General features: G+C 37.4%; 2 protein-coding genes across 4 annotated transcripts in view; one reads left to right on the top strand and one right to left on the bottom strand.

Annotated features, from left to right (window-relative positions):
• Positions 1-6,824: 6,824 nt before the first annotated feature.
• On the bottom strand, positions 6,825-22,612 carry LOC124169786 (COP9 signalosome complex subunit 8). Its single transcript, XM_046548537.1, has 5 exons — positions 22,430-22,612; positions 22,278-22,348; positions 20,137-20,321; positions 7,311-7,633; positions 6,825-7,190 (listed from the first exon to the last, which is right to left on the bottom strand). Exons 1-4 carry the CDS (start codon positions 22,484-22,486, stop codon positions 7,359-7,361), a joined length of 588 nt encoding a protein of 195 aa, XP_046404493.1. The 5' UTR covers positions 22,487-22,612; the 3' UTR covers positions 6,825-7,190; positions 7,311-7,358.
• A 70-nt stretch (positions 22,613-22,682) lies between these two features.
• The window catches only part of LOC124169785 (MPN domain-containing protein-like), a 42,284-nt gene continuing 39,861 nt past the window's right edge, over positions 22,683-25,105 (top strand). Inside the window, exons 1-3 of one of the 3 annotated variants that reach the window (XM_046548534.1) lie at positions 22,683-22,710; positions 22,866-23,128; positions 23,583-23,900. In XM_046548534.1, coding sequence (XP_046404490.1) covers positions 23,075-23,128; positions 23,583-23,900 — 372 coding nt within the window. In that variant the 5' untranslated portion in view covers positions 22,683-22,710; positions 22,866-23,074. Of the gene's footprint in view, positions 22,711-22,865; positions 23,180-23,582; positions 23,901-25,105 lie in introns of those variants that run through there. The other 2 variants (XM_046548536.1, XM_046548535.1) reach the window with 2 other exon arrangements.

The raw sequence follows: 25,105 nt of genomic DNA, 5'->3' as shown, positions 1-25,105 counted from the left end.
TAAATATATCTTAAGAATTGGGAAAAAAATTTAGACGTATTAAATAAAATTAAGTTAGTGAAAATTTTTTAAATCCGAAATGTTGCTAATTCCGAAAAATAGCCTTGGCAGTCTTCGTACATCCCACCTGAAATGGGCCGGCAGTATAAGGGTTAAAATGACACCAAACAACTATTCCTCGCATCAAGTGTTTGCTGTTCACAAATCACACAAAAGTACAGTGAAACCTGTCTTAAGCGGAATCTCTTGGGCTCTTCACTTTTTTCTGGATTAGACAATATTCCGCTTAACTCAGGGTCTGACAATTCAAAAAAGAGAAAATCCTTGTATTGAGGTAAGAGCTGGCAATAAAAGGGTTAAAGTATACCAAAATAAAACAGCCTGAATTAGAAAAAGAGAAGAGTACATATGAAGAAATCTTTTTTTTCTCATATTAAATATGTTTTTAACATTTGAAATGGATTATCAATACCCATCAATATATATTACTATTATTATTAAATGATAGAGAAGGGCTGAATACTATAAGGCTGTTTTCTATCCACAATAATCCCCAAATTATAAATCAAAGAAGCAATTGATGATGGGAAGTGTTAATGAAACAATCAAAATAAATGGGAAGAAAAGTGAAAAGTTAACTTATGAAAATGATACTGCCAAAGTCGAGATAAATATATACTTGGAAAAATGTCAAACTAAACACGATAGAGAAAATCTTTAAAACCAACATGAAAAGAAGATAACTAAGAAAAAAACTGAAGGGATAATGTATGATATTCAAGAATGATGTTATAACCCCCTGGAACCTGTACGATAAGAAATATGGAAAATAGCAAGAATAAGTAGGGATGGACGGATCCAGGATTTTTTTCAGATCCGGATTCGGATCTTTGATTTTTGGAGCTGGATCTTTTGGATCGGATATTTTTGGATCCAAATGCATTTTCAAATTCCTGCTATTAAATGAAGTCATTATTCAAGTTCATTCTGGGTAGGTACAATCGAAGGAATGCTTTTTAGATTTTCTTACACATTTTTACATTTTTATAAATTAAAAATCATTTTTATCGGCTTTCAAGTTGTTTTTTTTTTTAAACATCTTTACATGCTCAGGACACTAAACTGTTACGCTTGGGTTTGGAAATGAAAATAGGAAAAATCTTCGGATAAACCACTGACCAGTGGCGTAGGACAAGAATTGCATGCGACGGCACATTCGAAGAGAGAATCGAAACTCTTTCCACCCTTATTGCATTCACTGAAGCTGTTATTATGGTATTGAACTTTGGGGCCATTCACCATCCGCCAATAATTTATTTAAAATGCAAAAGAAGGCAGTAAGGATAATATCATTTTCTCAACCAAGGGATCACTGCAAGCCTGTCTTCTCCAAGCTTGGGATTATGACTCTGTACGGCTTGTATATCTATAAATCCCTGTGCAATGTCAAAGATAATCTGGGCTCTTTGGAAAAAAGGTCTAATTTCCACAATCATTATACAAGGAATAGCGACACCCTAGACGTCCCTTATTGCAGGTTAAGCAAAAACAGCAATTCATTTGATGTACTAAAAATTCGTTTTTTTAACAGATTGCCCCCAGAAGCTAAAGTTGTAAGTGTGACAAAGTTCAAAAAAGTTATTCATGACTGGCTATTGAAAAAAGCCTTTTACTCCATTGATGAATTTTTCGAAAGTGAAATTGTTATGTCCTTTCCTTGATGCGTAATCCAATTGATTTTGCCATATGTATTTTGTGTATTGATAATTCCTATGTGTATGACGAAGACTATTGCAAATTCTAATTTGTTTAATGTCCAATAAAATTATTATTATTATTATTATTATTATGTTATTTAAAATTTCGGATCCAGATCCGATGTCTTCGGCGACTTTGGATCCGATGTAAGACAATATCTTCCGATATTAGGATCCGAGGTATCCGATCCGACCATCCCTAATAATAAGCAAAAAAATAGGAAAGAGACAAAGCAAGAGAAAGAATAAAAACGGAATACCGGGTGTTTCAAAATGAACAGCTGGAGTTAACCCCCAGTAGACAGGCACTCGGCATGCTCAGCTGCAGGAAGGACGCAGACATTGGCATATAGCTAAGGTTCAGTAATATTACACCCATTCATAGCTATTCTTCAGTGAAGATAGATTCTCAGATGCAATAACAAGTAAATAGTAAAATAATTTCTCTCCAAACTTTTCAAAACATTAATTTTCTTGCAGTAGCAAAAAGTTTTGATAAAACAAAGTCAGTTATCACAGCCAATCCCAGGGAACCATTTACTCAACAGACTGAGATGAAGGTGATCACTTACACACCGGTCAGCAAGAGCAATGAATGTTACTTGTGATGTTTTCTTTCAGAAAGACTTTGAAAAATCAAAACTACTTTGGGAACATGAGTCAGAATTGAAGCACATTGAGATGGGAGGCATAAGCAAGAAAATTTTTCGAGGCGGAGCATTTCACAAAAAATTTGTCTCGGAACCAACATGTCAATGACATCTGTAATAAAGTCAATATCACACTGTATCAACTAAAACTTCATAAGCAATTACTTCCTATATCCACCCGAAAAATGATAATTTCTACCCTGGGTTTTCCCTTCCCTTGATTATTGTAGTCTTGTTTATAATGACATGCCTAAAGAGCTGGATAAAAAGTTACAAAGGCTACTTAATTCATGTGTAAGATATGTATTTAATTTAAGAAAGGATGTTCATTTATCACAGCACAGAATCAGCCTTGGTTGGCTAAATCTTTGTAACCGAAGAAAATATCTGCTCGGTGCTCTTCTAAGATTTTCAGAGAGAGAATCTCTAATTATCTCCGGGAAATTTTTATGAACAGATCAGTAACCACTCACATGTCATCTCTCAAAAAGGACTACATATTTACGTTATCCTACTCCACGTACAACTACCTACCAGAAATCATTTCTAGTAACGGCATCTAAATTTTGGAATTCTCTCCCTGAGGATCTAAAACAGAAGGGCTCCAACCATGCATTTAAATATAAATTATACATGGCTTTACTCAATGGAGAGCAAAAAAAAACTCCTAAATAAAATACATACAGCCAACATGTTCCATGTGTTGTTAAATTTCAATCCTTGTTTACGTGTCATTTCTTTATTATTTTTGTATCAAACTATGTACTTTTTTATTATTAAGTACTTGATATTTTCATGAACTTTGCGCTTTTTGATGAGCCAATTATTGTAAACTGTGTTTTGCTCCAAGGGTATACCCAGAGCATGAATAAATATATATTCTATTCTATTTCAGGGGAAGGGATACAAGTGAGGAACTCTCACCTTTCACTTTGGGTATAATTTTCCATCTCTCCTTCCAACCTTTTGAGCAGAAACACGAGCATCGTCTTCAGGGATCCAGGATTCACTTATGAGTCACCTTTCAAAGCATTGGAGGATTGATGGATAACCTCACCTGGTGTGAAACCCAAGAGATCTTCACCAATATTGAAATTCTTGCGTAGGTTTCTACGGTGATGTTAATGATGAATGCAAGATCCTGGACTGTTTGCTGCCTTTTATGGTACTTGACGTTCTTCCTTGGGTGATTACTCCTAGCACAACCCTATTCCATAGAATAGCTGAACCATTCGCAAGTACAAATCAACTTCAGTATGGCTTCAAAATCAGCCACAAATAGAATCCTGCTCTAAAGCTTTCACAAAAATAAATAAAGATTAAAAGCACTACTACCTTTCAACCACTAAAATCCTCCCCCCCTCATATATATACAAATACCTATTCTCAAAAGCCTGTCGTGGCTCCAGCGACATCTGGAGGTGGGAGGGAGACCCACCCTCGCACACGGGATCGGGTAATCATTGTGGAAGGAAATCCTTGTGTAGGCTTTCGCGGTGTGGTGAGGATTCAGCAGACAGGTGTTCGGGGTTACTACCGCGTAGATTCATCTCTGCAGACGACAGTTTTGCCGACATTGCAGCAGGCTTCTTCAGGTCAATGAAGTGGAGATCCGTGGTATCGCCAGTCTCTTATACACCCCGTTGGAGGCCGGTGTCTTCTCATTGGCTGGTTCAGGAGGCCCGGGTGGCTTCTCAATGGTCTGCATCTCCCGGCTCTGTCCTGTCTCTCCTGGTTTACTCTTGAAGCTTCCGGCTGCGGCATTGTCCGGGGCATCCAGCCGAAGCAGGGGACGAAACGTCTAAACCCGTAGGAAGAAAGACCAATGAGGGTGTCAATCATCTTCGTTCCCTATGGCTTCCTCCACCACACTGCTTCCTATGGTCCTGGGCGCCGGGCTTTATACCGGATCCTGGCCGCCCTCCAGCCAAAGAGGGTGCTCCGCTAGGCCACATGGTATGAGGGGAGGTTTGGTGCCCGGGTGGGAGAAAGTCACATGGTTTGAGGGGATGTATGCCACGTGGGCTGTGAGGGGAACGTTCGGCGTGGGAGTGGGGAAGTCATGTAGCGGCACGTATTTCAAAGTGGGTTTTGCTCATGGTATGTTGAAGCACAACAAGCCAACTGACTTCCTAAGAAAAAAGTGACCAGCATTGCCTAATGTTATACAAACAACAACCATTAACAAAACATTAGGCAATTAAATACATTAGGTGCCTAGAGGTAGTAGGTATAAACACAAAAAACTACGTACGTAATAGTAGGCACATAAAAAATTTTGCATCGTTGGTTTTAAAACTTACCTGTTCAACACACTGTTGATTTAAGCTGTTTTTCAGGAAAAGAAAATAAAAGAAAAAAAAATAGAAAGTGAACGACACTGTATTCGCCAGGATATATTTGTAACCGGCTCATTTGCTATCACTCTCTACTGTCCATTGTGATAAAAGATTAAAACATAAAGAGACCCATTTTTTACTATATTTGAGGCATTACCCACTTCTCTAACTATTCGCCGCTAAAAATCAACACTCTTAGCCTTTAACACATGAGTTGATGATGTCATGAAGCAGTCACTGCTCAGCCCCCCTCCTTTTGTCCTCACATCCCCCTTGCATACCTCATCGTTCTTTACTCTTTCCTGAGAAATTCCTTCCCTTAACCCATGGGCTGCGGGAGTTCACGATTTTATCTGCCAGCCAGAGCAGAGGAGACCCCCTGTGCACCCCCTGACACAAGGACTGGTGTGGTAGAGTTACACCTCTTAGCCATCCTTATGGTGAGAGATTGTGCCCAAGTGCAACACATCCAGGCAGGAATAAATTTTTTTGGGTAAATTCCACAGTCAGTGTGCAAAACCTATAAAAATGTTCCCGCACTATACGAGTTAACCCTATGGGGACCACACTTCTTGGATTTCTACGCAATTTGGGAGAAGGTATATATATAAAGATTGAACCCAAAGAATTAGGGGGCTTGTTCTTCTATGTTTCGTTTTGGAGTGCGAGTGTCAAACGTCACTCAGTAAATTTTAACTGTTTCTCAGTGTCTGTATCACGGGCCCTTCTGCTTTATTTATCTAGCGAATCGCATTAGCATTTTCTCGTCCCTCGTTACTTAAGCCCAAGCCCATAACCCATAACCCATTTTTTCCAAATCTCATAGAAATTTCTCAATCTCGTTTTAAGCTTCCCTCCCCCTCAGGGAATTGGGAAATTGCGCATAGCCGCCTGCATTTAGGTTCTTGTAGGCACATCCAGCCAGTTTGCTCACGGCTGTTCTTCCAGCTCCACTGCCTCTTGCTTCCACATCTCCGGACGTTGCACCTCCAGAGACGTCGAAAAGGTTGATGCCAAGGGCAAGATTCCACAGTAAATTTTCTTTGAGTTAAAGTCCCGGCCTACCCCAGGGCCCGGTCCACAACACTCTTTCCTCAGAAAATCCTACCCTCAACACTAGAGAGACCAGACCTGTCATTTTGATGGGTAACGTTTATGTACTTAATCATATTTCCTTCAATTATTTTTCTGTCATCTTAATTTTTTTTGACTTCTATTTATTTTTTATGGAATGTTTTCTGTTAAAATATAATTTGATTTTGTCACATGTTAACGGAGTTTTACCACCTGTCTACCTTAAAAGACCAAGTCATAATGATGGGTTAAGCATGTCTATTATATTTGTAACGGTAACGTGAGTTTTATTCAGGAATTCACTATACTACAGTTGTACTGATAAATAAGGAAAAAGATTTAAAAAAATGAAGTTATCAATCAATCTTAAACTAAACAAAGAAATATTTAAAATAACTACTACCCCTCAAAATGAAAGGTAACAAACAGCTGTCCCTGAACTAGCTCACGAACTGAAACTCTCATGACATCACTAATTTATGGAAAGTGGCAACTTTTTTTTTTTTTTTATATTTTAACCTTATGAGAGACTGACTGGATGAGGAACATTTCTATCTTCTCCTCCCATAAGCTGAATTATCTTACCAGGGCCAGATTTACCATAAGGCAAAATAGGCACGTGCCTAGAGGCGTCGCAGTCCAGAGAGTGCCTTCAAGGGCGGCAGTTCATTTAGTTACGGCAGTACGTATTGTTTTTATTTTGGAAGTTACTCTTATTTTTTGTTGTATGCATTAAGGCTAGAAATTATTTTTGGAAATGGTATTCATAAAGTGTTTCAGTTGCATAAAAGTTATACTGTTTGATGCACTTTTACTCCTAGATGTTTTTCTTTAATTGAACTGAATTGAGATTTCAGTTCTGAGTGAACAATCCTATGGCAATCAATTAAAAATTGTCCAATGCACTCCAATTCAGCCTGAATATACTTTATCAGAACTCATCCTATCAATGTGGCAACCTAAAATTTTTCAATGAAGTGCTTGCTGTCCAAATCAAAAGACGGTTTTTAACTTCCAACAAAGCACTCAAGCATTTTAATAAGAAATTACTAATTGATTTACATGAGAAAAGATATCAGTTGTCATAAAAGCACAAAAAAATATCAGTTGAACCACCAAATAACTTAATATCCACACTGAGCACATCATGAATGTGAGCTGAAAAGGGATAAACACACACCTTCTTTTGTACGAAGAGGGCGAATTAAAGAATCCTCAGAGGCGGGTCAAGTAAAAGCCGGTGAAGCTGGTAATGGAGGAGTGAACATGTGATCCATATTGCTGCTGGCACTTCTATTCTCCAGGAAAAGTCCACCAATGACAAGAGAAAATATGTAGGCTAATTCAGCAGGGAAGTCAACTCTTCAAGACTGGACAGAAAAATATTCAAACGGCAACCATGAGATATTCAAACTTCGTCTTACCGAGTTCTATTAACCTTTAATCTCATTCTGGTTTTAAAAAATTACTTCCCTGGAAAAAAAACTTACTGGTGGGGAACATTGGATTTAGCACTGAAGATCTTCATCTTTGCACTTTCAGTTTTCCAGAAAAGAAACGAATTCCGTAAGTTTGTATAACTGGTCTTCACTGGAACACTCAACAATAGGCCCCGGAGGTGGCTTCCTGGGTAAGACCATACCAGGAACATCGGGATCCATAGACCACCCACCGTCATTGTCCACACCACTAGGGGGCGTCGCACGAGCCACCACTTCTTCGGGAGTTATGCCAACAAATGAAGCAAAGTCTGAGGCCGATATTGAGGAATATGCACGACCAACTAATTGCAGAGCTCTCTTCTGAACAGCATCTGAGGAAGACAAGAAATAAAAACATTTATGAGCAAGAAATGAAGACTAAATACAGTAAAACCTCTATGTAGTGAACCTCTTTACATCATAAACCATACTTCATACCACCCCTACGGTCCCATCAGATTTACATGTACATTTATAGGCAAACCTCTTTATATCATAAAACCTCCACTTATCATACTAAGGAGACACCCCCGAGATGGCCGAACTATCTCTGCAAATCGTACCGAGACAACTAGAGACCATTAATGCAGCTGCGATTATGTACATGGAATTAAATTATCAGCAATAAATGCTTCACACTTATTTTTTTTCTTATACAGCTTTAATATGCTGTAATTTTCATATTTATCATTAGTTATGGCCATTTTGTTCCATATGGGAGCATACCTAACAGTAAATAAAAAAGGTATCTAGCTATCCAAATCATTTTTTAAAATGACTGTTGAATTAAGAGTGCTCACATTGTTTTCTCTCTATTCATGGTAAAAATCACACGATCGTGCTCGTTTTGTTGTTATTAAATAATAAATATATGTTCGCTATTACATGCATGTTTATTTAAACACATAAATAAAATGGTTTAGAAGACAGTAGTGCCTTTCATTTCCGAAGGATACGAAAAAATGGTGCCCATCACTGAAACCTCTCTATAGTGAACGACCCTACATCAAATTGCCCAAATTTTGGTCCCCTCCATTACGATGTAAAGAGGTTTTACTGTACTAGGGATGGATGGATCCAGGATTTTTTTTCGGACCCAGATCCAGATCAGATACTTGATTTCAGGTGTTGGATCTTCAGATATTTTCAGATCTAAATGCATTTTCAATTGTCTGCTATACAAGAAAGTACATAATTACTCAAGTTTCTTCTGGGTATGTACAATCAAAGGAATGCTATTTAAATATACATTTTAATATTTTAACTGATAAAAAATCATTTTTATAAGCTTTTAAGTTATTTTGTAAAAACACTAATATCTTTACACGCTCAGGATCTAAACTGTCACTTGAGCCTCACGTGGGGAACACATTTGTGTTCCCCACGTGAGGTTATCGTAACTCCCAGGTACTTCACTTCTACAGTTGCCTTTATGTTAATACCATTCACTGCATAAAGATGGTTATAGTTGGACAAATTCCGCAAGAAATGTACCGTCATGCATTTGCTCAGACTAAGTTCGAGTCCCCATTCTTGGCTCCACAAATGAACGTTGTTTAAGCCCGATGATAGAATTTCACAGTCAGAGTGATCACTAATTTCACGATAGATGACAGCGTGGTCAGCAAATAAACGTATTTTACAGCTAATGCGGGAGCAGAGATCATTAATGTATATAATGAACAACAGGGGGCTGATTACCCTTCCTTGTGGAACACCTGATGTAACTTTTACAACATCAGAGCTAATTCCGTCAAGAACTACTTTTTGTTTACCATCACTGAGAAAGTCGCGTATCCAGTTAACAACTGTTTCGTTTAATCTGCATGACTGTAATTTGTATAAAAGTTTGTTGTGAGGTACAGTGTCGAAAGCTTTCTAAAAATCTAGAAATAGTGCGTCAACTTGTCTTTTCGATTCACCAGATTTTATAACGTCATGAAGAAAGAGCACAAGTTGTGTTTCACATGATCTACCTTTTCGGAATCCGTGCTGACAGTCATGGAGGAAGTTACATCTGTCCAAGAAAGTCATGATATTTCTAACGACGATATGCTCAAGTATCTTGCCTATAATTGATGTTAATGAAATCGGACGGTAGTTACCTGGGTCATGTCTGTTTCTCTTTCTGAATATGGGTGTAACGCTTGCAATTTTCCCGTTTAGCTGTAACTTCCCTTCGGAGAGTGACTTCTTGAATATGATCTCTAAGTAAAGTGCGATTCGTGGAGCTAACTCCTTAAGGACACGCGCGGGTATTCCCTCTGGACCCGGAGATTTACTAATCTTAATCGATTGTAGTTGTTTAGTTATCCCATCACGTTGTATAGATATTTCTTCCATTGATTCCTCAGTACATGGAATTGATGCAGGTAGGATGAAAAAGGGTGGTGGGTGAGATGGGGTAGGGATGAAACACGTTTCCATTATTCTTATCCAACTTGATATTTTTCTTCAAAGATAATTATTTATGTACTGTGTGGTCTCTAGAAATATCAGACGCATGGGATGATGGAGGGCCAAGGGTGCTTTCTTTTTTAATCTGCGACTTAGCCACTTTTGATGTGGTCCCTATTCTATAGCGTTGAGATTTTCCTGATGCTTGCTCATTCTCTCAGAAAAAATCATAGATAAGGGATTTTGGCAAAGTATGTTACTTTTGCGAAGATTCTTCAAAGAAACGCTCTTACAAAGTTGGTTATTACAAACCTCTAGTTTTTCAACCCCGTGACCTTCATGATAATGAGAATCTACTATAGTACTCGTTTATTGCTCACATGTGTGGAGTGGATAGCGGGAACAGAAAAGCCAGTAGAGTAAGAAGCTGCAATCTCAAAGCATACAAACCTTGCCACTGCATAAAAATTAGGCACTCTTCGTGTTTATATAATGTAGCTTTAATGTGCACAAAAAAGGGGCTATCTAATACATTACAAACATTCCACAGGCCACAGGGTAACAAACTCTGATTGTAATTTTGAAAAGACTTCATGGTGCCACACCCCCTAATACAACTTAGGGGATAGAATGTAGACACAAATTTGAAAACATATCAGTGCCACAAGGTGCTGGTATGGTATGGTATTTGGAGGAGGCGACCGACAGCAGAAGTCATTTGCGCCATGAGGGTAGGGTAAGGGAAGGTAGGGTGGAGAGAAACCCGGCGTCGGCATTAGCCTGCTCTTAACGAAAGGCGCCAAGGAGACCACAGCTTAACGTCCCATCCGAAGGACGGATTGTTGCACTTGAAATGTCCTCCACACAACACTCAAGCAGGGATCGGGCAGTCTCTGAAAATTCTCTGCCACTGCCGGGATTTGAACCCGAGTCCGCCGTGTGGAAAGCCAACACTCTAGCCACCACACCAACCTGATCCCCCCACAAGGTGTTACCTTATGCGCAATCTATACATGCTAAGAGGTCTGCCACATGATTCATGGCATATGATTCATGCATGCTTCTGGTCAAGCCTTTCTGCAACTATCGTTGTGCGCTCAGACTTGTTGAACAATGAATTTCATTTCGAATGCCTTCAAAATATTTACAGGTTAGCTACCAAAACATACTTACCAATTCACATCGATATGTCAAAAAAAAGAAATAAGTGGAAAACTGGTGTACAGCTGGCATGAAAAATTTGGAGGATTTCCGTAAGCAGCACAAGAAAATACAGTAACAACTGAATTAAAACAATAACTTAATAGTGTGTCAAAAAATACTGAGTTGGCATTGTCACTGTCAATAATTCACAAGAAAACGAACTTTAAGAGCAGATGCAGCAGACTCCTGATTATCCGGCTGTGGTCTATCCGGGTTGCGGATTATCTATGCATCATTTTTACTCTCGCTCAATTTTTCCCCGCGATCTTGATAAAAAAAAGAAAAATCGGATGCAAAATCATCAGAATTGCTGCATTAATGCTAGAGAAAAACGGGCTTATTATTTCCGTTAGAATCCCCTTCGTTAAATGGAATTGATTGCGGGCTAGCTGCAGTCACGGGATCACCATGTTCCTGTTTTCTAAGCCTCGCAGTGTGCGACCGTGCTCCGCTAAAAAGATCGGAAACTGGCAAAGAAAACTCTCATTGAGTCCAGGAAGGACTCTAAAATGAAAGAATTATTGCATAAAAACTAATATATCGTTTGTTTTGGATAAATTATGAACATTGCAAGACATTTAAGTCAAAGTTTGGGTCATCCGTGTTTTCCAATTAGTTTAGAGGCTCTATTGAAGTGGCTGTATTGACTGTAGTTTAGAGGCTGGTATTGAATTTGAGAGGGAATTAGACTTTCCATGCAAGATAAGACTATTGAATTAAAACAAGAAATTTTTTTGCAATGAAGCCACAGTTTTGCATTAAAGTATTACCCTCTCATTGTCATTATTACATTTTACCATTTACTTTACAGCTGTACCCATAACACTTGGCATACAATATCTATGATCCAGAATGAGTAATCACTGTGGCATTTGGTAGAAACATCAAATTAGAAAGCTACATACAGATGACTCCTGATTATCCTAATGGGCTAATTGATGATGGGGAGAGACGGCAGAGAATAATCGGAAAACACAGATAACCCAAACTTCCACTCCAATGTCTTTTAATGCTCATAATTTATAAAACAAACAATATATTATTATTTATGCCATTATTCTGCTATTTTAGAGTGATTCCCGGACTAAATGAGAGCTTTCTTTGCCAGTTCGCGACCTTTTTCGCGGCGATAACATAATTTTACTTGTATCATTAAAGCTCCATGTAAGGCCTGGATTCGAAAACCACACATCTGTGGCCGTGCGATCATGGATACATAAAAGTGGTTAGCATAAATGCTTCAAAACCACGGCTCGACGTCAGAAACTACACTGTCAGGCACACAGTCGCGTCTCACACCAGTTGCCCGGGTTGCAACTGCTACCGGACGTGTATCCGTGATCACAGAACGCGGTCGCACACTGCTAGGCTTGGAAAACATGAACACGGTGCTCCCATGAATGTAGCTCGCACGTGATCATTTCCGTTTTACGAACGGGATTCTGACGGAAATGATAAGTGCGGTGTATCCTAGCATTAATGCAGTAACTCTGATGATATTGCGTCCGATTTTATTTTTTTATAAAGATTGCGGATAAAATTGAGAGAGAGTTAAAATCATGCACGGATAATCCGCAACCCAGATAAACCACAGCCGGATATTCAGGAGCCTGCTGTATTGCATGACGATACAGGCGGTCCTCGACTTTCGTACAATGTGCACTTTCGTACGTTCAAAGTTGACACCTTTTACTTGACTTTCGTACACTAAATTCGGACTTTCGGACGTTGGACTGTAATTTTTTTTAAATTCCCGCGATGTTTATTGCGCATCCCAACATTTAATTGTTTCAAATGGCAGTACATGCGAACAATAGGAACGTATATAATGAAGGGAATTGTTGGTAGTTGACTCTAATCTAGGTGATTTATTTGGGAGAGAGACTGCCTGCTATAGGCTCCTTTATCAAGAGAAGAAGAAAGCCTTCATTGAAGATATTTTTCAAAAGAAGTTGACTAGATATCATCAAATAGCTTTCAATAAAACTAGTAAGATCTTCTTTCTAATTGTGTTTTTTCGTTTGAGTGCGGTTTAATTCATGTAGTACACCTTCAGCAACGATATTGCACGAAATATCACCCGAATTCCGTTTGCCTTTTTTGAATAACATGCGAAATATACACGATCACGAATGTCACCTGCCAAATGTAGAATTTTGGTGTAAAAATTAAAAGGTATCCAGAGTGCGGGTTCAACAACTACATTTTGTTATGCTTCTTGATATGTCTTTTTATTTGTAGTGGATGTAATAAGTGGAATGTCAACTTAAACGCCAAGAGAAAGTTTCACTCGATAGCCAACGGAGTTCTTGTTTTTTAAACTTTTATTTGCATTTTCTGCGTATTTTCGAAAGAAATTGGATGATTTGAGGAGTTTTATTAACATATTATTAAAATTAAGTCCATTGAAATGATTTCTGTGGAAAAAAAGGTTTTAGTACGTATATTCCGCTCTTTTGGAACGTAACCTCTAATTAGTATGGAAGTCAATGGTTCGCCTTTCGTACATTCGACTTTCTATACAAGTTTTCGGGAACGCATTGTGTACGAAAGTCGGGGACCGCCTGTATCTGGATGAGGTAAGGCTAAATATTTCTGTGGACAATGCGAATGATTCAAAATTTATTTATAAGAACAGAGAGAAATAGATGTTTGTTACATTAGAGAATAAAATAAGCTATAATTTCAATGTTGCAGATTAAGCATCTCAAATAAAAATAGACGCATTATGCCATAGTAAAAATTAAAATAATAGCCAAAGACATTATGCACTTTTACAATGTAAAAAATTGGTTGCCGTTATCTCATTTTGAGCATTAGTGTAATACAAACATCATATCATTAGTACTTGCGGAATTCAGTTAAAGAAGAGATATATCGAAATTATATTGCATAGAAAACTTCGGAAGAAATTCTTACAAGGGAGATATTCACTCCGATGCATAAACCAAGCGTAAATGTAACATCCTGATATGGAATTAAATATAAAAACAAGCCAAATAGGCACATAATAAAAATATTCGGGAGTCTGCTGTATTAATTTTGATCTCATTTTTTTTGGTGGGCCAATTTGTCCTAATATTGAAGATATATATATTTTTTAAATCACGAGATGTGGGTCAATTGTAAATATTATTTAATTTTTTCCAAACTTTGCCAACGTTTCGGACATTTTATTTGTCCATCCTCAGGGCTATAAAAATGATAATTTATGATACAAAATTAGTTACATACAGGCAATTTTACAGTTGTTATACATTAAAAAACATGGAAATACATATTCAAAATTTACCTTTAAGTCTGATGTTGTTTTTATTTATTTACAATTTGGTTGCTTGGATTTCTTAAACAACATAAAACATCAATTAAGACCAAAATTCAAATTTGTGCATTAGCAGATCATGCAATTACAAACAGTCACTCATTTCGTTTCGAAGAGGCCAAAATTTTAGATACAGAACCAGTTTTATCAAAAAGATTATTCAAAGAAATGTACCACATATCCAGAAATAAAAAAAGCTGCAATAAAAGAACAGACATTACTTACCTTAGCAAAATTTATCATAATTTAATAAATGACATAACCAACAAAGAAAAAAGAAATCCAAGCAACCAAATTGTAAATAAATAAAAACAACATCAGACTTAAAGGTAAATTTTGAATATGTATTTCCATGTTTTTTAATGTATAACAACTGTAAAATTGCCTGTATGTAACTAATTTTGTATCATAAATTATCATTTTTATAGCCCTGAGGATGGACAAATAAAATGTCCGAAACGTTGGCAAAGTTTGGAAAAAATTAAATAATATTTACAATTGACCCACATCTCGTGATTTAAAAAATATATATATATAATAAGGGGTCGTGAAGCATAAAGTTTGAATATTGAAGATTGCCGAAGAAATTGATTACGTATTCTAAATAGCCATAATGTACACCTCTCTGCCAAAAGGATTTTACCTCAAGTGGACACCTATCCTAGAGGACGGTAAGCCAAATCGGCAACATATAAATCTCTGGCAAGTTTTAGCACCAGTTTGATAATAATTCAGAAACGTTGTTCAGCTTTATACAGTAAAACCTCTATGTAGTGAACATCTTTACATCATAAACCTCCATACTTCATACCATCCCTACGGTCCCGTCAGATTTACATGTAAATTTATAGGCAAACCTCTTTGTAGTGAACCTCTTTATCTCATAAAACCTCCACTTATCATACCAAGGAGACATCCCCATGATGGCCTAACTACCTCTGCAAATTGTACCGAGACAACTAGATACCATTAATGCAGCCGCAATTACGTACATGGAATAACATTTTCAGTGATAAATGTTTCACCTTTATTTTTTTTCTTATACACCTTTAATGTACACCCATGTCTCGTATAGCGCAATTTCGATTAGCTTAATTTCGATATTGCGCAAATTCGTTCCTCGGGGAAACATTGCAACGCAGTGTAGCCTAATCAAAAATCTTAAACGCTCTCGTGATAAAACGTGAACTTGCGCTAAGTAAACACGAAATTTCTATCATTTTACGCATATTAATATTATTGCTTGCCTCAAATCTTCTTTTTTGTTTATATATTAATCGAAATCCATTGCTGTGCAATGGCCAAAAGTATTCCTCGTCATTGGGTCCAGATAGCCGGCCTACCGTAGTAATTTATCTCGTCTCCTTAACAGAATGAGTTAATTTAGATTATTAATTAAGCGTGGGGCTAGTGGAAATGAGTTCTTTTAAAGCAATACTGGTTGAGACGTAATTTTTGCCATCATAGGTTATCGGGCGATTGACTTCCAGGTAGAGGGTCTGCGCTAAAGCCTTCAAGGTCATCAGTATTCACGGGGGATAAATGGAGCGGTGGCCGAGTTGCGCATGAAGAGCATCAACATAAAAGAGGGTCCGCTTTTGAGTCTCAAACACAATAGCTTCGTTCCCTCCCCGCAGTCGTAGGCCCTCTGCGTCTCAAGAATACAGTTCAGCAGTAGAAGGTCATTTCGATAGAGCCATGCAGGGTAAAAACCAAGAGAAAATCGCAAAAATAGGAATGCGGGTAGAAAAATCAAGAATTTATCAAGAAAAACCATAAACCTAGAAGAGAAATTGATATAGGTCAATTGCTTTGAAAATGGAGAACGCCAAAGCGATATTGCGCGGAAGTTTAAACGCAGGATGCCTTATTCTGAATAAAGACGAAGTTAAAACATCAGTGACCTCAGCCGCACCAACTTCAACCAAGCGGTCTACACATACGGAAAGTTCATAGTGAATCAGTACAAAAAGACGAGAGTGGTAATCGCTCCGAGACATTTAGTGAAAGCTCCGGTTGGTTCCAGAATTTAAACGGCAAGCAGGTATTTTCAGTGCGGCGATATCAGGTGAATCTGCAAGTGTTGATAGCGCAGTCACCACAACATTTTCTGATGAACTCCAAGCTGTGATTGAAAGTGGCTCCTTTCCCCCTCAACTAGTTTTTAGTGTTGACGAGACGATATTCTTTTGGAAAAGAATGCATTCTCGTTCATTCATTTTCAGGGAAGGAAAACCTGGGTCAGGTTTCACAGCATTTAAATACTGTTTCACGTAGCTTCTAATGACTCGCAGGACTTCAAATTAACACTAGAAGGACGGCAGGGGTCATTTGACCCATTTTCAGAATTCAAATTTATTTTTCTCTCATTAAAATATTTTTTTAAATTTTGAAACTCATTGACTTTGTTCATTTTGGTCTATATTTTTATATTTTAGTGAAAATTCAACAATAATGTTTTGTTTTAAATTTTTATGACGTGTTATACCTAGAAGGACGGCTAGGGGTCATTTGACCCACAACTGGTTTTCGCGCTATTTTCTTTCCCGTGGCCACTTTAGTGCCATGTTTATCATATAATCAGCAAGAGGCTAGTGTGGTAGATGATTTGCTTCATTTTGAATATGAAAGTACCCGGTTCAATGCCTGTTTCGTCCCAAGGGCTCCTATCTGTATTCGAAAACCTAGGCATAGCGACTTGTTGTGCACAATCTTTCGATATTTTTTGGGCAGCAAACGGAAATAAAACGTTTTCAATCCTTGATTTGCGTAAATTCATCTAACTATGATATTTAAGTTTTGTTTTATTTATTGTTCAATGATTATTGTATTACCCACACCGGAAAATCGTCATGTGTCCCAAGAATTGTTTTCCGTCGTCCAAGATTCAGAGCTCTTTGAGACATTATTTTCAATATTGACTAATCAGGTTTGCGAATAACTTTCATTTTTCTGGACTGACGGCACTGTCACTTGACCTAGCCCCTTAGCCGTGTGTCCAGCAATAGTGCCGCCTGACCCCGTCGGGGTTTGGGGCGGGTTGACTGCACGCTGCGTCCTTGGGAAAAATCCTGTCTCTTTTTGAGAGAGCGGAGGAATGGGTGGACAGTAAAATTCTACTGTAAATCCTACCCTTGGAATCCGCACGTAGGTCGGAAAAGAAGCTTTACTGCATGTTCCTGGAAGATACGAATCAGGATACGGTTGGCGGTTGAGTCCCTGCCTTTCGAACGCCAATTAGCGTTACTTCTGAAAATTTAGTCCTTTTGTATGAATTTCTAATGCTCTCCAGCTCTCTATACTTCCAATGCAACTAGAGAAGATTCTACCACAATGCGCTTTCGTTCGTAGATTTTTCGCATGCATATCAGTAGTGAGTTGAAGAAGAAATTAAGAAGTCGAGAAATATATCAAGAGAAGATAATAATCGCGATTCAAATAGCTGTAGGGAATATTGAAGATCTGTCTGGAAGTGAATCGTTAACATCAGTTCAAGGACATTCTGACCAATCCATCAACATCTGCGTGTGATGGAAGCGACGAAGTCCAAGATACTGAATCCGATGGCGTCTTTGGCGTGATAGCAATTGTACAGCTCTATTCAACAAAATGCAGTTGTCCTTTTATGAGGTAAATTCCAAATAAACCAGAAAAATTTGGAATCGAGTACTGGGTTTTGACAGATGTGAAATGAAAATATAGCCTAAATGAATTTCCATATCGTGGCAAAGATGATGATTGGCCATAAAATGAAGCGTTAGGGAAATAAATAGTTACTAAAGTGACTGTAACATACAAGAATCCAGGGATAAATGTAACTTGTAACAATTATTTTCCATCCATCCAGCTGGCAGGAAGTCATAAAAAAATGGAAAACTTCTCTTGCATAGACGATCTGGAAAAAAAACAGGCGTGACGCACAAATATCCATTACCCCTAAAAAGACATGTAATCCATTCAAAGCGAGTGTTCAAAAATACTTTAGGCCATACTTTTACGTAGAATCAGGCAAACTAGAACAATAATGTACTTTCACTCAGCAGCATGATCTCATACGACACTATTTCCGAAACGAATAAAAAAATACCAGAGACCATTTCATAATAAAAACAAAGCGGGAGTACATATGATGACTAGCGCGTATCAATTTATGTAAACGTCTCCAAATCCAACAGCCATATCTCCACGGGCACAAAAAAGAGAATAGTGCCAAAAATATTGCATCAATTTTCTTTCCATTTTCAAAATTCTATTCATGTGCAAATGGCTGGTGTCGTAACACCCTCTGCCACACGCTTTTAAGCGGTTTGCGGGTTAGTGTGTAGAATTAGATGTAGATGAATAAATTGTCCAATGAACGCATTCAGCGCAAAAAAAGATTTTGTGGAAACAGCCCTGAAAAAATACTGTCTGTCTGATATTTACAACAAAGTAATAAGTTTTAAAAATTTTTATACAAATTTTGTAAGCCCAGTACCCCTATTAATTAAACATGTAGCGCAACTTTTGTATTGAGTGTATGTATTTTCATTATTTGATTTACAATCGACTACTACATACGGTTTTTATTCATGATTCTTTAAAATAATTGTTATTAACTTTTGACGATGGAAATAATATTTAATAACGGTAAATAGTGTTTTTAATGAATTGATTCAACAATTAATACCATTTAACTGAATATTGGTTGAAAATTAGGCGTTTATTCCAAAATACATTTTAGGGGTCAAATGACCCCTTGCCGTCCTTCTAGGTAGCGCGAAACTCCCGTCCTCCTAGTGTTAAAATGATTTATCATTCATAAACTCCGCTAGCTATGAAATGGCATTCAAAGTAGCATTTGCCTGTCATTTCGATGAGCGACAAAAGGGCCTGGGTGACACAATAGTTGTTTTTAGATTGGTTTAAAAAATCGTCAACTGCCGACAATGCATTACGAGCCCCTGAGATAGCATATGTTAGCCCACCCGCACGACAGGAGGGAATTTCAAAAGCACGTAAGAATATTTTTTAACGTGAATAAAAGTCTTCAAATGCGTGCATACTACCTTTAAAGATGTTTTAAACTATAAACATTTATATAAATAATGTTATATAAGGCTATTTATGGGAATATATATGTTTTAGAGGAAATTCAATACCCAAGACCCATGCTACCAGGAATGCATCCCTATCTTCCCAATGTTAAAACGCTCTCGTATAACGCAAATTCCTATAGCGCAAAGACCCCAAGGAATGCATCCCTTGCGCTATACGAGACATGGGTGTACTGTAATTTTCACGTTAATCACTAGTTATGGCCATTTTATTCCATATGAGAGTTCCATATCCCATATTCCTAACAGTATAAAAGAAAAAAAGGTATACAACTATCCTAATCATTTTAAGTGACTGTTGAATTAAAAGAGATCATATCGTTTTCGCTCAAATCATAGTAAAAATCATGTGATAGCACTTGCTTTCCGTAATTATTACAGAGGTAATGAATACACCTATGTTCATTAATGCATGCATGTTTTTTAAACACAAATATAATGGTTTAATAGACAGAAGTGCCTTCCATTTCTGAAGGATATGAAAAAATGGTGCTTATCACTAAAACCTCTCTATAGTGACCCTCCGTACATCAAAATGCCTAAATTTTGGTCCCCTACATTATGATATAAAGATGTTTTGCTGTAATTTGATTGAAAAGTACAATACCAGTGATCAAAGAGCTTGCAAAGATACTGCTTCTTGATTTAAAATCAGACACATAGTCAATGCAAATTAATAACTGAAATTAAGCTTTTACTGAAGACAATGACAAGTATTACAAAATTAATATCAAAGAATTACTTAGATTACACAATAAAAATTGTCTAGGAAAAGTGCTACAAGAAGGAGATAATGAAAGTTCATAAGACTTCTTACCATGTACTGATTTCATTGTTTGAGCAACAGTGGCTGACCATTCTCCTTCAGAGGTAAGGGCAGCGTAGACACCAGGAAAATCCCTCTGCCACATTTTCTGGCCAACCTTCCAAATTCGACCTAATTCTGGATTTGCATTTTTCATACTGGTTGGAATGCGCTTCCAAAGGTACTTCGCACTACACCTGCAAAAATGAAGATGGTTCCATTAGCAAGAGGAAATATCCCACTTTATTAGCCTGAAAGTTTGAAATTATGTAATTAATTTTATAGCCTTAGAACAGCACTGCCACAAAAAATTGAAAAAAAAACTGAAATAACTTTTAAAACCACACTAAATTGTCTCATGGATAAAATTACTTTAAAAAAAATACATATGAATTAGCAGCAGTGGCAATGACAGCTCCAATGAAGTTTGCATTCACATGTCACCCACATTAATGCCAAGGATAAGAGTATTTAAAAAAGACAAATTTTAACTCTACTTACCATGCCGTAAGTTTAAAATCAAAATTAACCGTACTAAAAATTATGAAAAAATGAACCAATATACTAAAAACGAGAAATTTGGTAAGACAGTTTATACATCTAATGATACACTAATGCGGATTGCTTGTGTAACATCAGACACCTTAAGATTCCTATTTCCTCACACTACTTAACATTTGATGAACATCTTTTGCCCATAATCTTTTGGAGAAAAGTAATTTGGGGATTACACTTTCAAATCCTTAAAACTAGGTAAATGAGTACTCTGATATAGATGTGCAAATCAAAAAATTGAAACTTTGAAAGGAATTCATCCTTAAAACTATTTAGGAAATTCACTGTTAAGCAACTTTAAGTAAAAGGAACACACCCCCCCCTCCCCCTTCTGTTGTCGGATATATAAGGCTCGACATTGTGAGTGCTCTTTCTGTTAGTCTTGAGAGTGACACTATAGCCGTCAAAACTAGTCAAGAGCAAATAAAAGTTTGTAGAACACTGCTGGATGTTTTTCTTCACCGTGAATTCATCAGTAAAAATGATGCCCTTTGCACAGTGGCCTTGTGGCTCAGTGAGGTGTTGAAATGACAATTATGATTGACAGTGAGGCATCTCAAAACAATACCAACTGTTCTACTTGGGAATGTTGTAGAAGAAAAGGAATTGTAGGAAGATAGATCGATGAACAGAATAAGGGATCCACAGCTGGGGAACACGGTCCTTTCGACACAGCAGCAGGGAAATACGTTTTCCACCCATTTTTACCCCAGGCCCCAACAGTGGCTGTCAAAGCAGTCATGGTGATGACCAATGAAGGGAAGCAGATCATGAGCAATAGCTCCTTTGTGAAACTAAAACATCCACCATCGCAACCAGCAAGTGATGAATTTAAGGACCAGTTAACAGATTCAATCACCAATATCTACCTACACCTACATCACCAATATCAAAGAGTGCATCCCCATTGCAGATTCAATGGTCAAATCATGACCAGGGCCCATTCCGCTACTTTGACTATTATTGATGTTTAAATATCCTCTTTGCTTCCTCCGAGTTTAAGAGCAATAATGGTATACGGTTCTATCATATTCTTTCTACCGTTGTTTTCACATAGGGCATTGTTTTAAAGTCACTTTTTTTTTGCTTTAAGAAAAAAGACGAATTTGATATTTTTAAGGACTTGGAAAGCTGATGGATTTATTAATTTTTGGACTGGCTAATTGAGTAAAACTAAAGGATGGGGAAATGTGGTATACTGATTTAGTGTATGTGTCAGCCAGAAAATGGCACACATGATGAGTATAGGCATTGGCAGGCAGTTGACCTACGGCCATGGTCAAGAGTGATGCATGTGTTTCATTCCTCCCACAACCTGACTTGACTAGGAACATAACATCATAAAACGCTAGTGTAACAATATAGCTTGACTAAATTACTCAGAAAGATAACTGGAGAAATTCTAAATAGGATAAAAGTATGCCTTCCGAGGATGTATTCCTATCCACCATTACTTGTGTTGGAAAATGCTCGATCAACTAGTTTACACGGTGGCATAAAACCAGCATTGTCATCGGGGCAGCGCTTACGACAAAATGTAGAATCGCACCGGTTATCAATGACTTTCTTCCTCTCTGGAAGGATCATTTCATACTTACAAATCATTCTGGTATAAATAAATTGCCAGCAGATGTGAGTAGACTTGAGGGCTCGGAACTCCACCCGGAGCCTGTAAACAAAGTTCATCACGTTGTAAATACTGAAAAACTTTCTCATTGCCAGCAGAAGACCTATGTTTAATTAAACTTACCTCTAATTCTTGTTTCTCAAGATCTTCTGCCAGCTTATTCACTATTTCCGTGACCATGATAAAAATTTAATACAGTAAAACAACGCCGGCTAGCTATGCACAAGACGTTAAACAAAGCAAATTACACAACGGTACGTTGTTTTCCAATTCAGCACCCAAATATGTACAATAACTGCCGTCTTTTGTCACATCTTGTTTTTTTTACTGTTAGGTGGCAGCACGTGGTCGGAAGAAAATAGACGCCGTAAATACGAATTCTTCTCAGTTATGTTTACTTATTAGTGAGTATATTTTTTTATTTAATATTATCAATAATTATTTTATAAAAGTAGCATTATTGATATGACATATAATAGGTGGATATTATATTAATAGTATCTAGTTATGAATAAAAACGTGTTTCGGTTTTATTTTCTCCTTTACTACCGGCGGACAGGACCGATCAATAAAAATATATGACGGTTTTGTCGAAGAAGACCTCAGTGTTTTTTTTTATTTGGATGCGTACGGAGTTATTCATGTTCTACGTCAGTCAGAATATGGGGAAAAATGGGTTTTTGTGTGGAAATGATGCGTAGGATGGGTTGAAAAAAGTTTTTAAAGCTGTTAGATATATTAGTGCGCTGTTATTAGTTTAATATAGGGATGATGCAATTGAGGGATGAAGATATTGAAGAAGAATCAGAATCTGATCGCAAGGTGCTGTTCCAGAAAGTGAATTAATCTAAAACTTCATCAATTGTCATGGATGTGAGATCTTCCCGTGAATGTGTTTTTCGTTCAGTGCTGCTATTGTATCATAACGTTATATTATGAAGTGAAATTGATTGTTTTTAGCTATATTTCATTGTATTTTGACATAATTTGACATGGGCACTAGATTTGCAATCTGTTCACCCATTACGCATGTGCTACTTTGCATTCGATCGTGTCAAACAAATTATTCCACCCTGTTGACCTCTAAATTCAAAATGAGATATTTATTCATAGTTCAATAACAGCCTTTGTTGACATAGGCACAGATTTTGATCTCTCTGCAATTAAAAATAATAATTTCCTTTTTTTTTAACTGAGAGAATATTTGTAGCATTATTTTGCCGCGAAATATCTGTCGACCCTTTCGTTGCAGACAACTCTTGTCTTCTTGTCATAGGCTTTGGAAGATTCTCCTAAAGAAACCAGAGATCAGAGAGGGGGTGTTGTTAGAAGAGGCGGAACAGTTTGTAGTCGTGGAGAAAGAAGAACTGGCGCGCACGGGATCGGAGAAGGGGTAGGTGTAGAAGAAGAGGGTGACGAAGAGGAGGAGGGACTGAGTTGGGATGATGATGAGGCCTCCGATGATGAGGGAAATAGTCAGGGTAGAGGAGAAGGGGGTGGTGGTCCAGGGGTTGGGAGATCGGTGACCCTGAAAATGCTGCTCTCGGAGGGCCTCCTACAGCCTGGGGAAGCCGCTATGTCCATCGACTACTTGGTGAGAGAGAGGAGCTACGCTGGGCTGTGGGGCCTCATTTTCCTGCCATCTTTTTGTATTTTCTTCTCTTATTCTCTCTTTTCTTCCATTTTAATGTTCTTTTCTAAGCTTACTTCTGCTTGATCTATTTCTTACATTTGTTGATTTATAAAATGTCACTATATATATTTTTTTTCATTTCCATTTATCTGTAGTCTCTCTTGTAATTATAAGTGTTTTCCTCAGATGATGACTTGTTGCATTGCTTTTCGGATTCATTTTGCAATTAGATATAATTTTTATGTCCAGCATGTATAGAACTTACTGTTGACCGTGATTTCATATATGCATTAACGTTTTGGATAGACTACTTGAAGATCATATTGTTTGGCTTCATTCGGTAAAACCCAGATCTTAAATGCATGACAAGATCAATCCAACCAGCATCATAGTTGCATCACTAGTATTTTTTTTTTTTTTTTGAATTCTTGATAAGGTGCTGAAAATTTTTGGAAATTCACCATTCCAACTACCTTAGATAATTTCTCCTCAGAAAAAATATTTTTGGTCATTCAAAAAAGATGTTAATGCCTTGTTAATTGGTGAGAGGTGTCAATCTAGGGTGTAGAGTTTTACCACGATGGTTTTGGAGGCCATAGAGTTGCTCATAATACATCTTTTAGAAATGTAATTATTCATGTAGGTTTTGCTTTAGTAGCCAATTTCCTTTTTGTAGATAATAAGTAAGGTTATTTATTGCTTTCATAGTCATACATCTAAAGTAATTGGTAAGTGCATGGGCGTAGCTAGAATTTATATAACCCCTCCTCCTCACGAAGGATGTGATAGTTGTCTCTGGAACTTTCCAGTGAATTTTGAATAAAGTATACTCGCATTAATCCATTGTTACGCGGATAGCTTGCCCCTCTTGACTACGCCCATGGCTTGTTGTGTGTAGGAATATAGTCAAACTGAATTTCTTTCATTGCTTAGAATAATATTTTACCCATTCAAAAATAAATGCATGTGGTAATTTATGCTGCAGTTTGTAATGTCTTTAAAAAGGCATATTTTGCTTAAGTGATTATGGCAAATGCCTTTGTCGTTGCAGACTTCTATTTGGGAGGCTCTTGATATGGAAATAGATTACCTTCCTTGTTGCTGAAAATAGTGCCTAAGTTTAGAAGAAGAGATTTAACTTGCCTTTAGTTAGAGAAGTTTCTTTA

Source organism: Ischnura elegans, chromosome 12 (assembly GCF_921293095.1).
Source record: "Ischnura elegans chromosome 12, ioIscEleg1.1, whole genome shotgun sequence".
NCBI classification, from domain to species: Eukaryota; Metazoa; Arthropoda; class Insecta; order Odonata; family Coenagrionidae; genus Ischnura; species Ischnura elegans.
This window is presented reverse-complemented; position numbering and strand designations above follow the sequence as displayed.

Bases quoted from the DNA above. Each gene is read 5' to 3' on its own strand.
- LOC124169786 (XM_046548537.1), bottom strand. From the start codon at position 22,486: ATGGTCACGGAAATAGTGAATAAGCTGGCAGAAGATCTTGAGAAACAA. The intron at 20,322-22,277 runs GTAAGTATGAAA...TCATTTTTGCAG, and splicing joins TATTTATACCAGAATGATTT to GTGTAGTGCGAAGTACCTTT. The intron at 7,634-20,136 runs GTAAGAAGTCTT...TGTCTTCCTCAG, and splicing joins AACAATGAAATCAGTACATG to ATGCTGTTCAGAAGAGAGCT.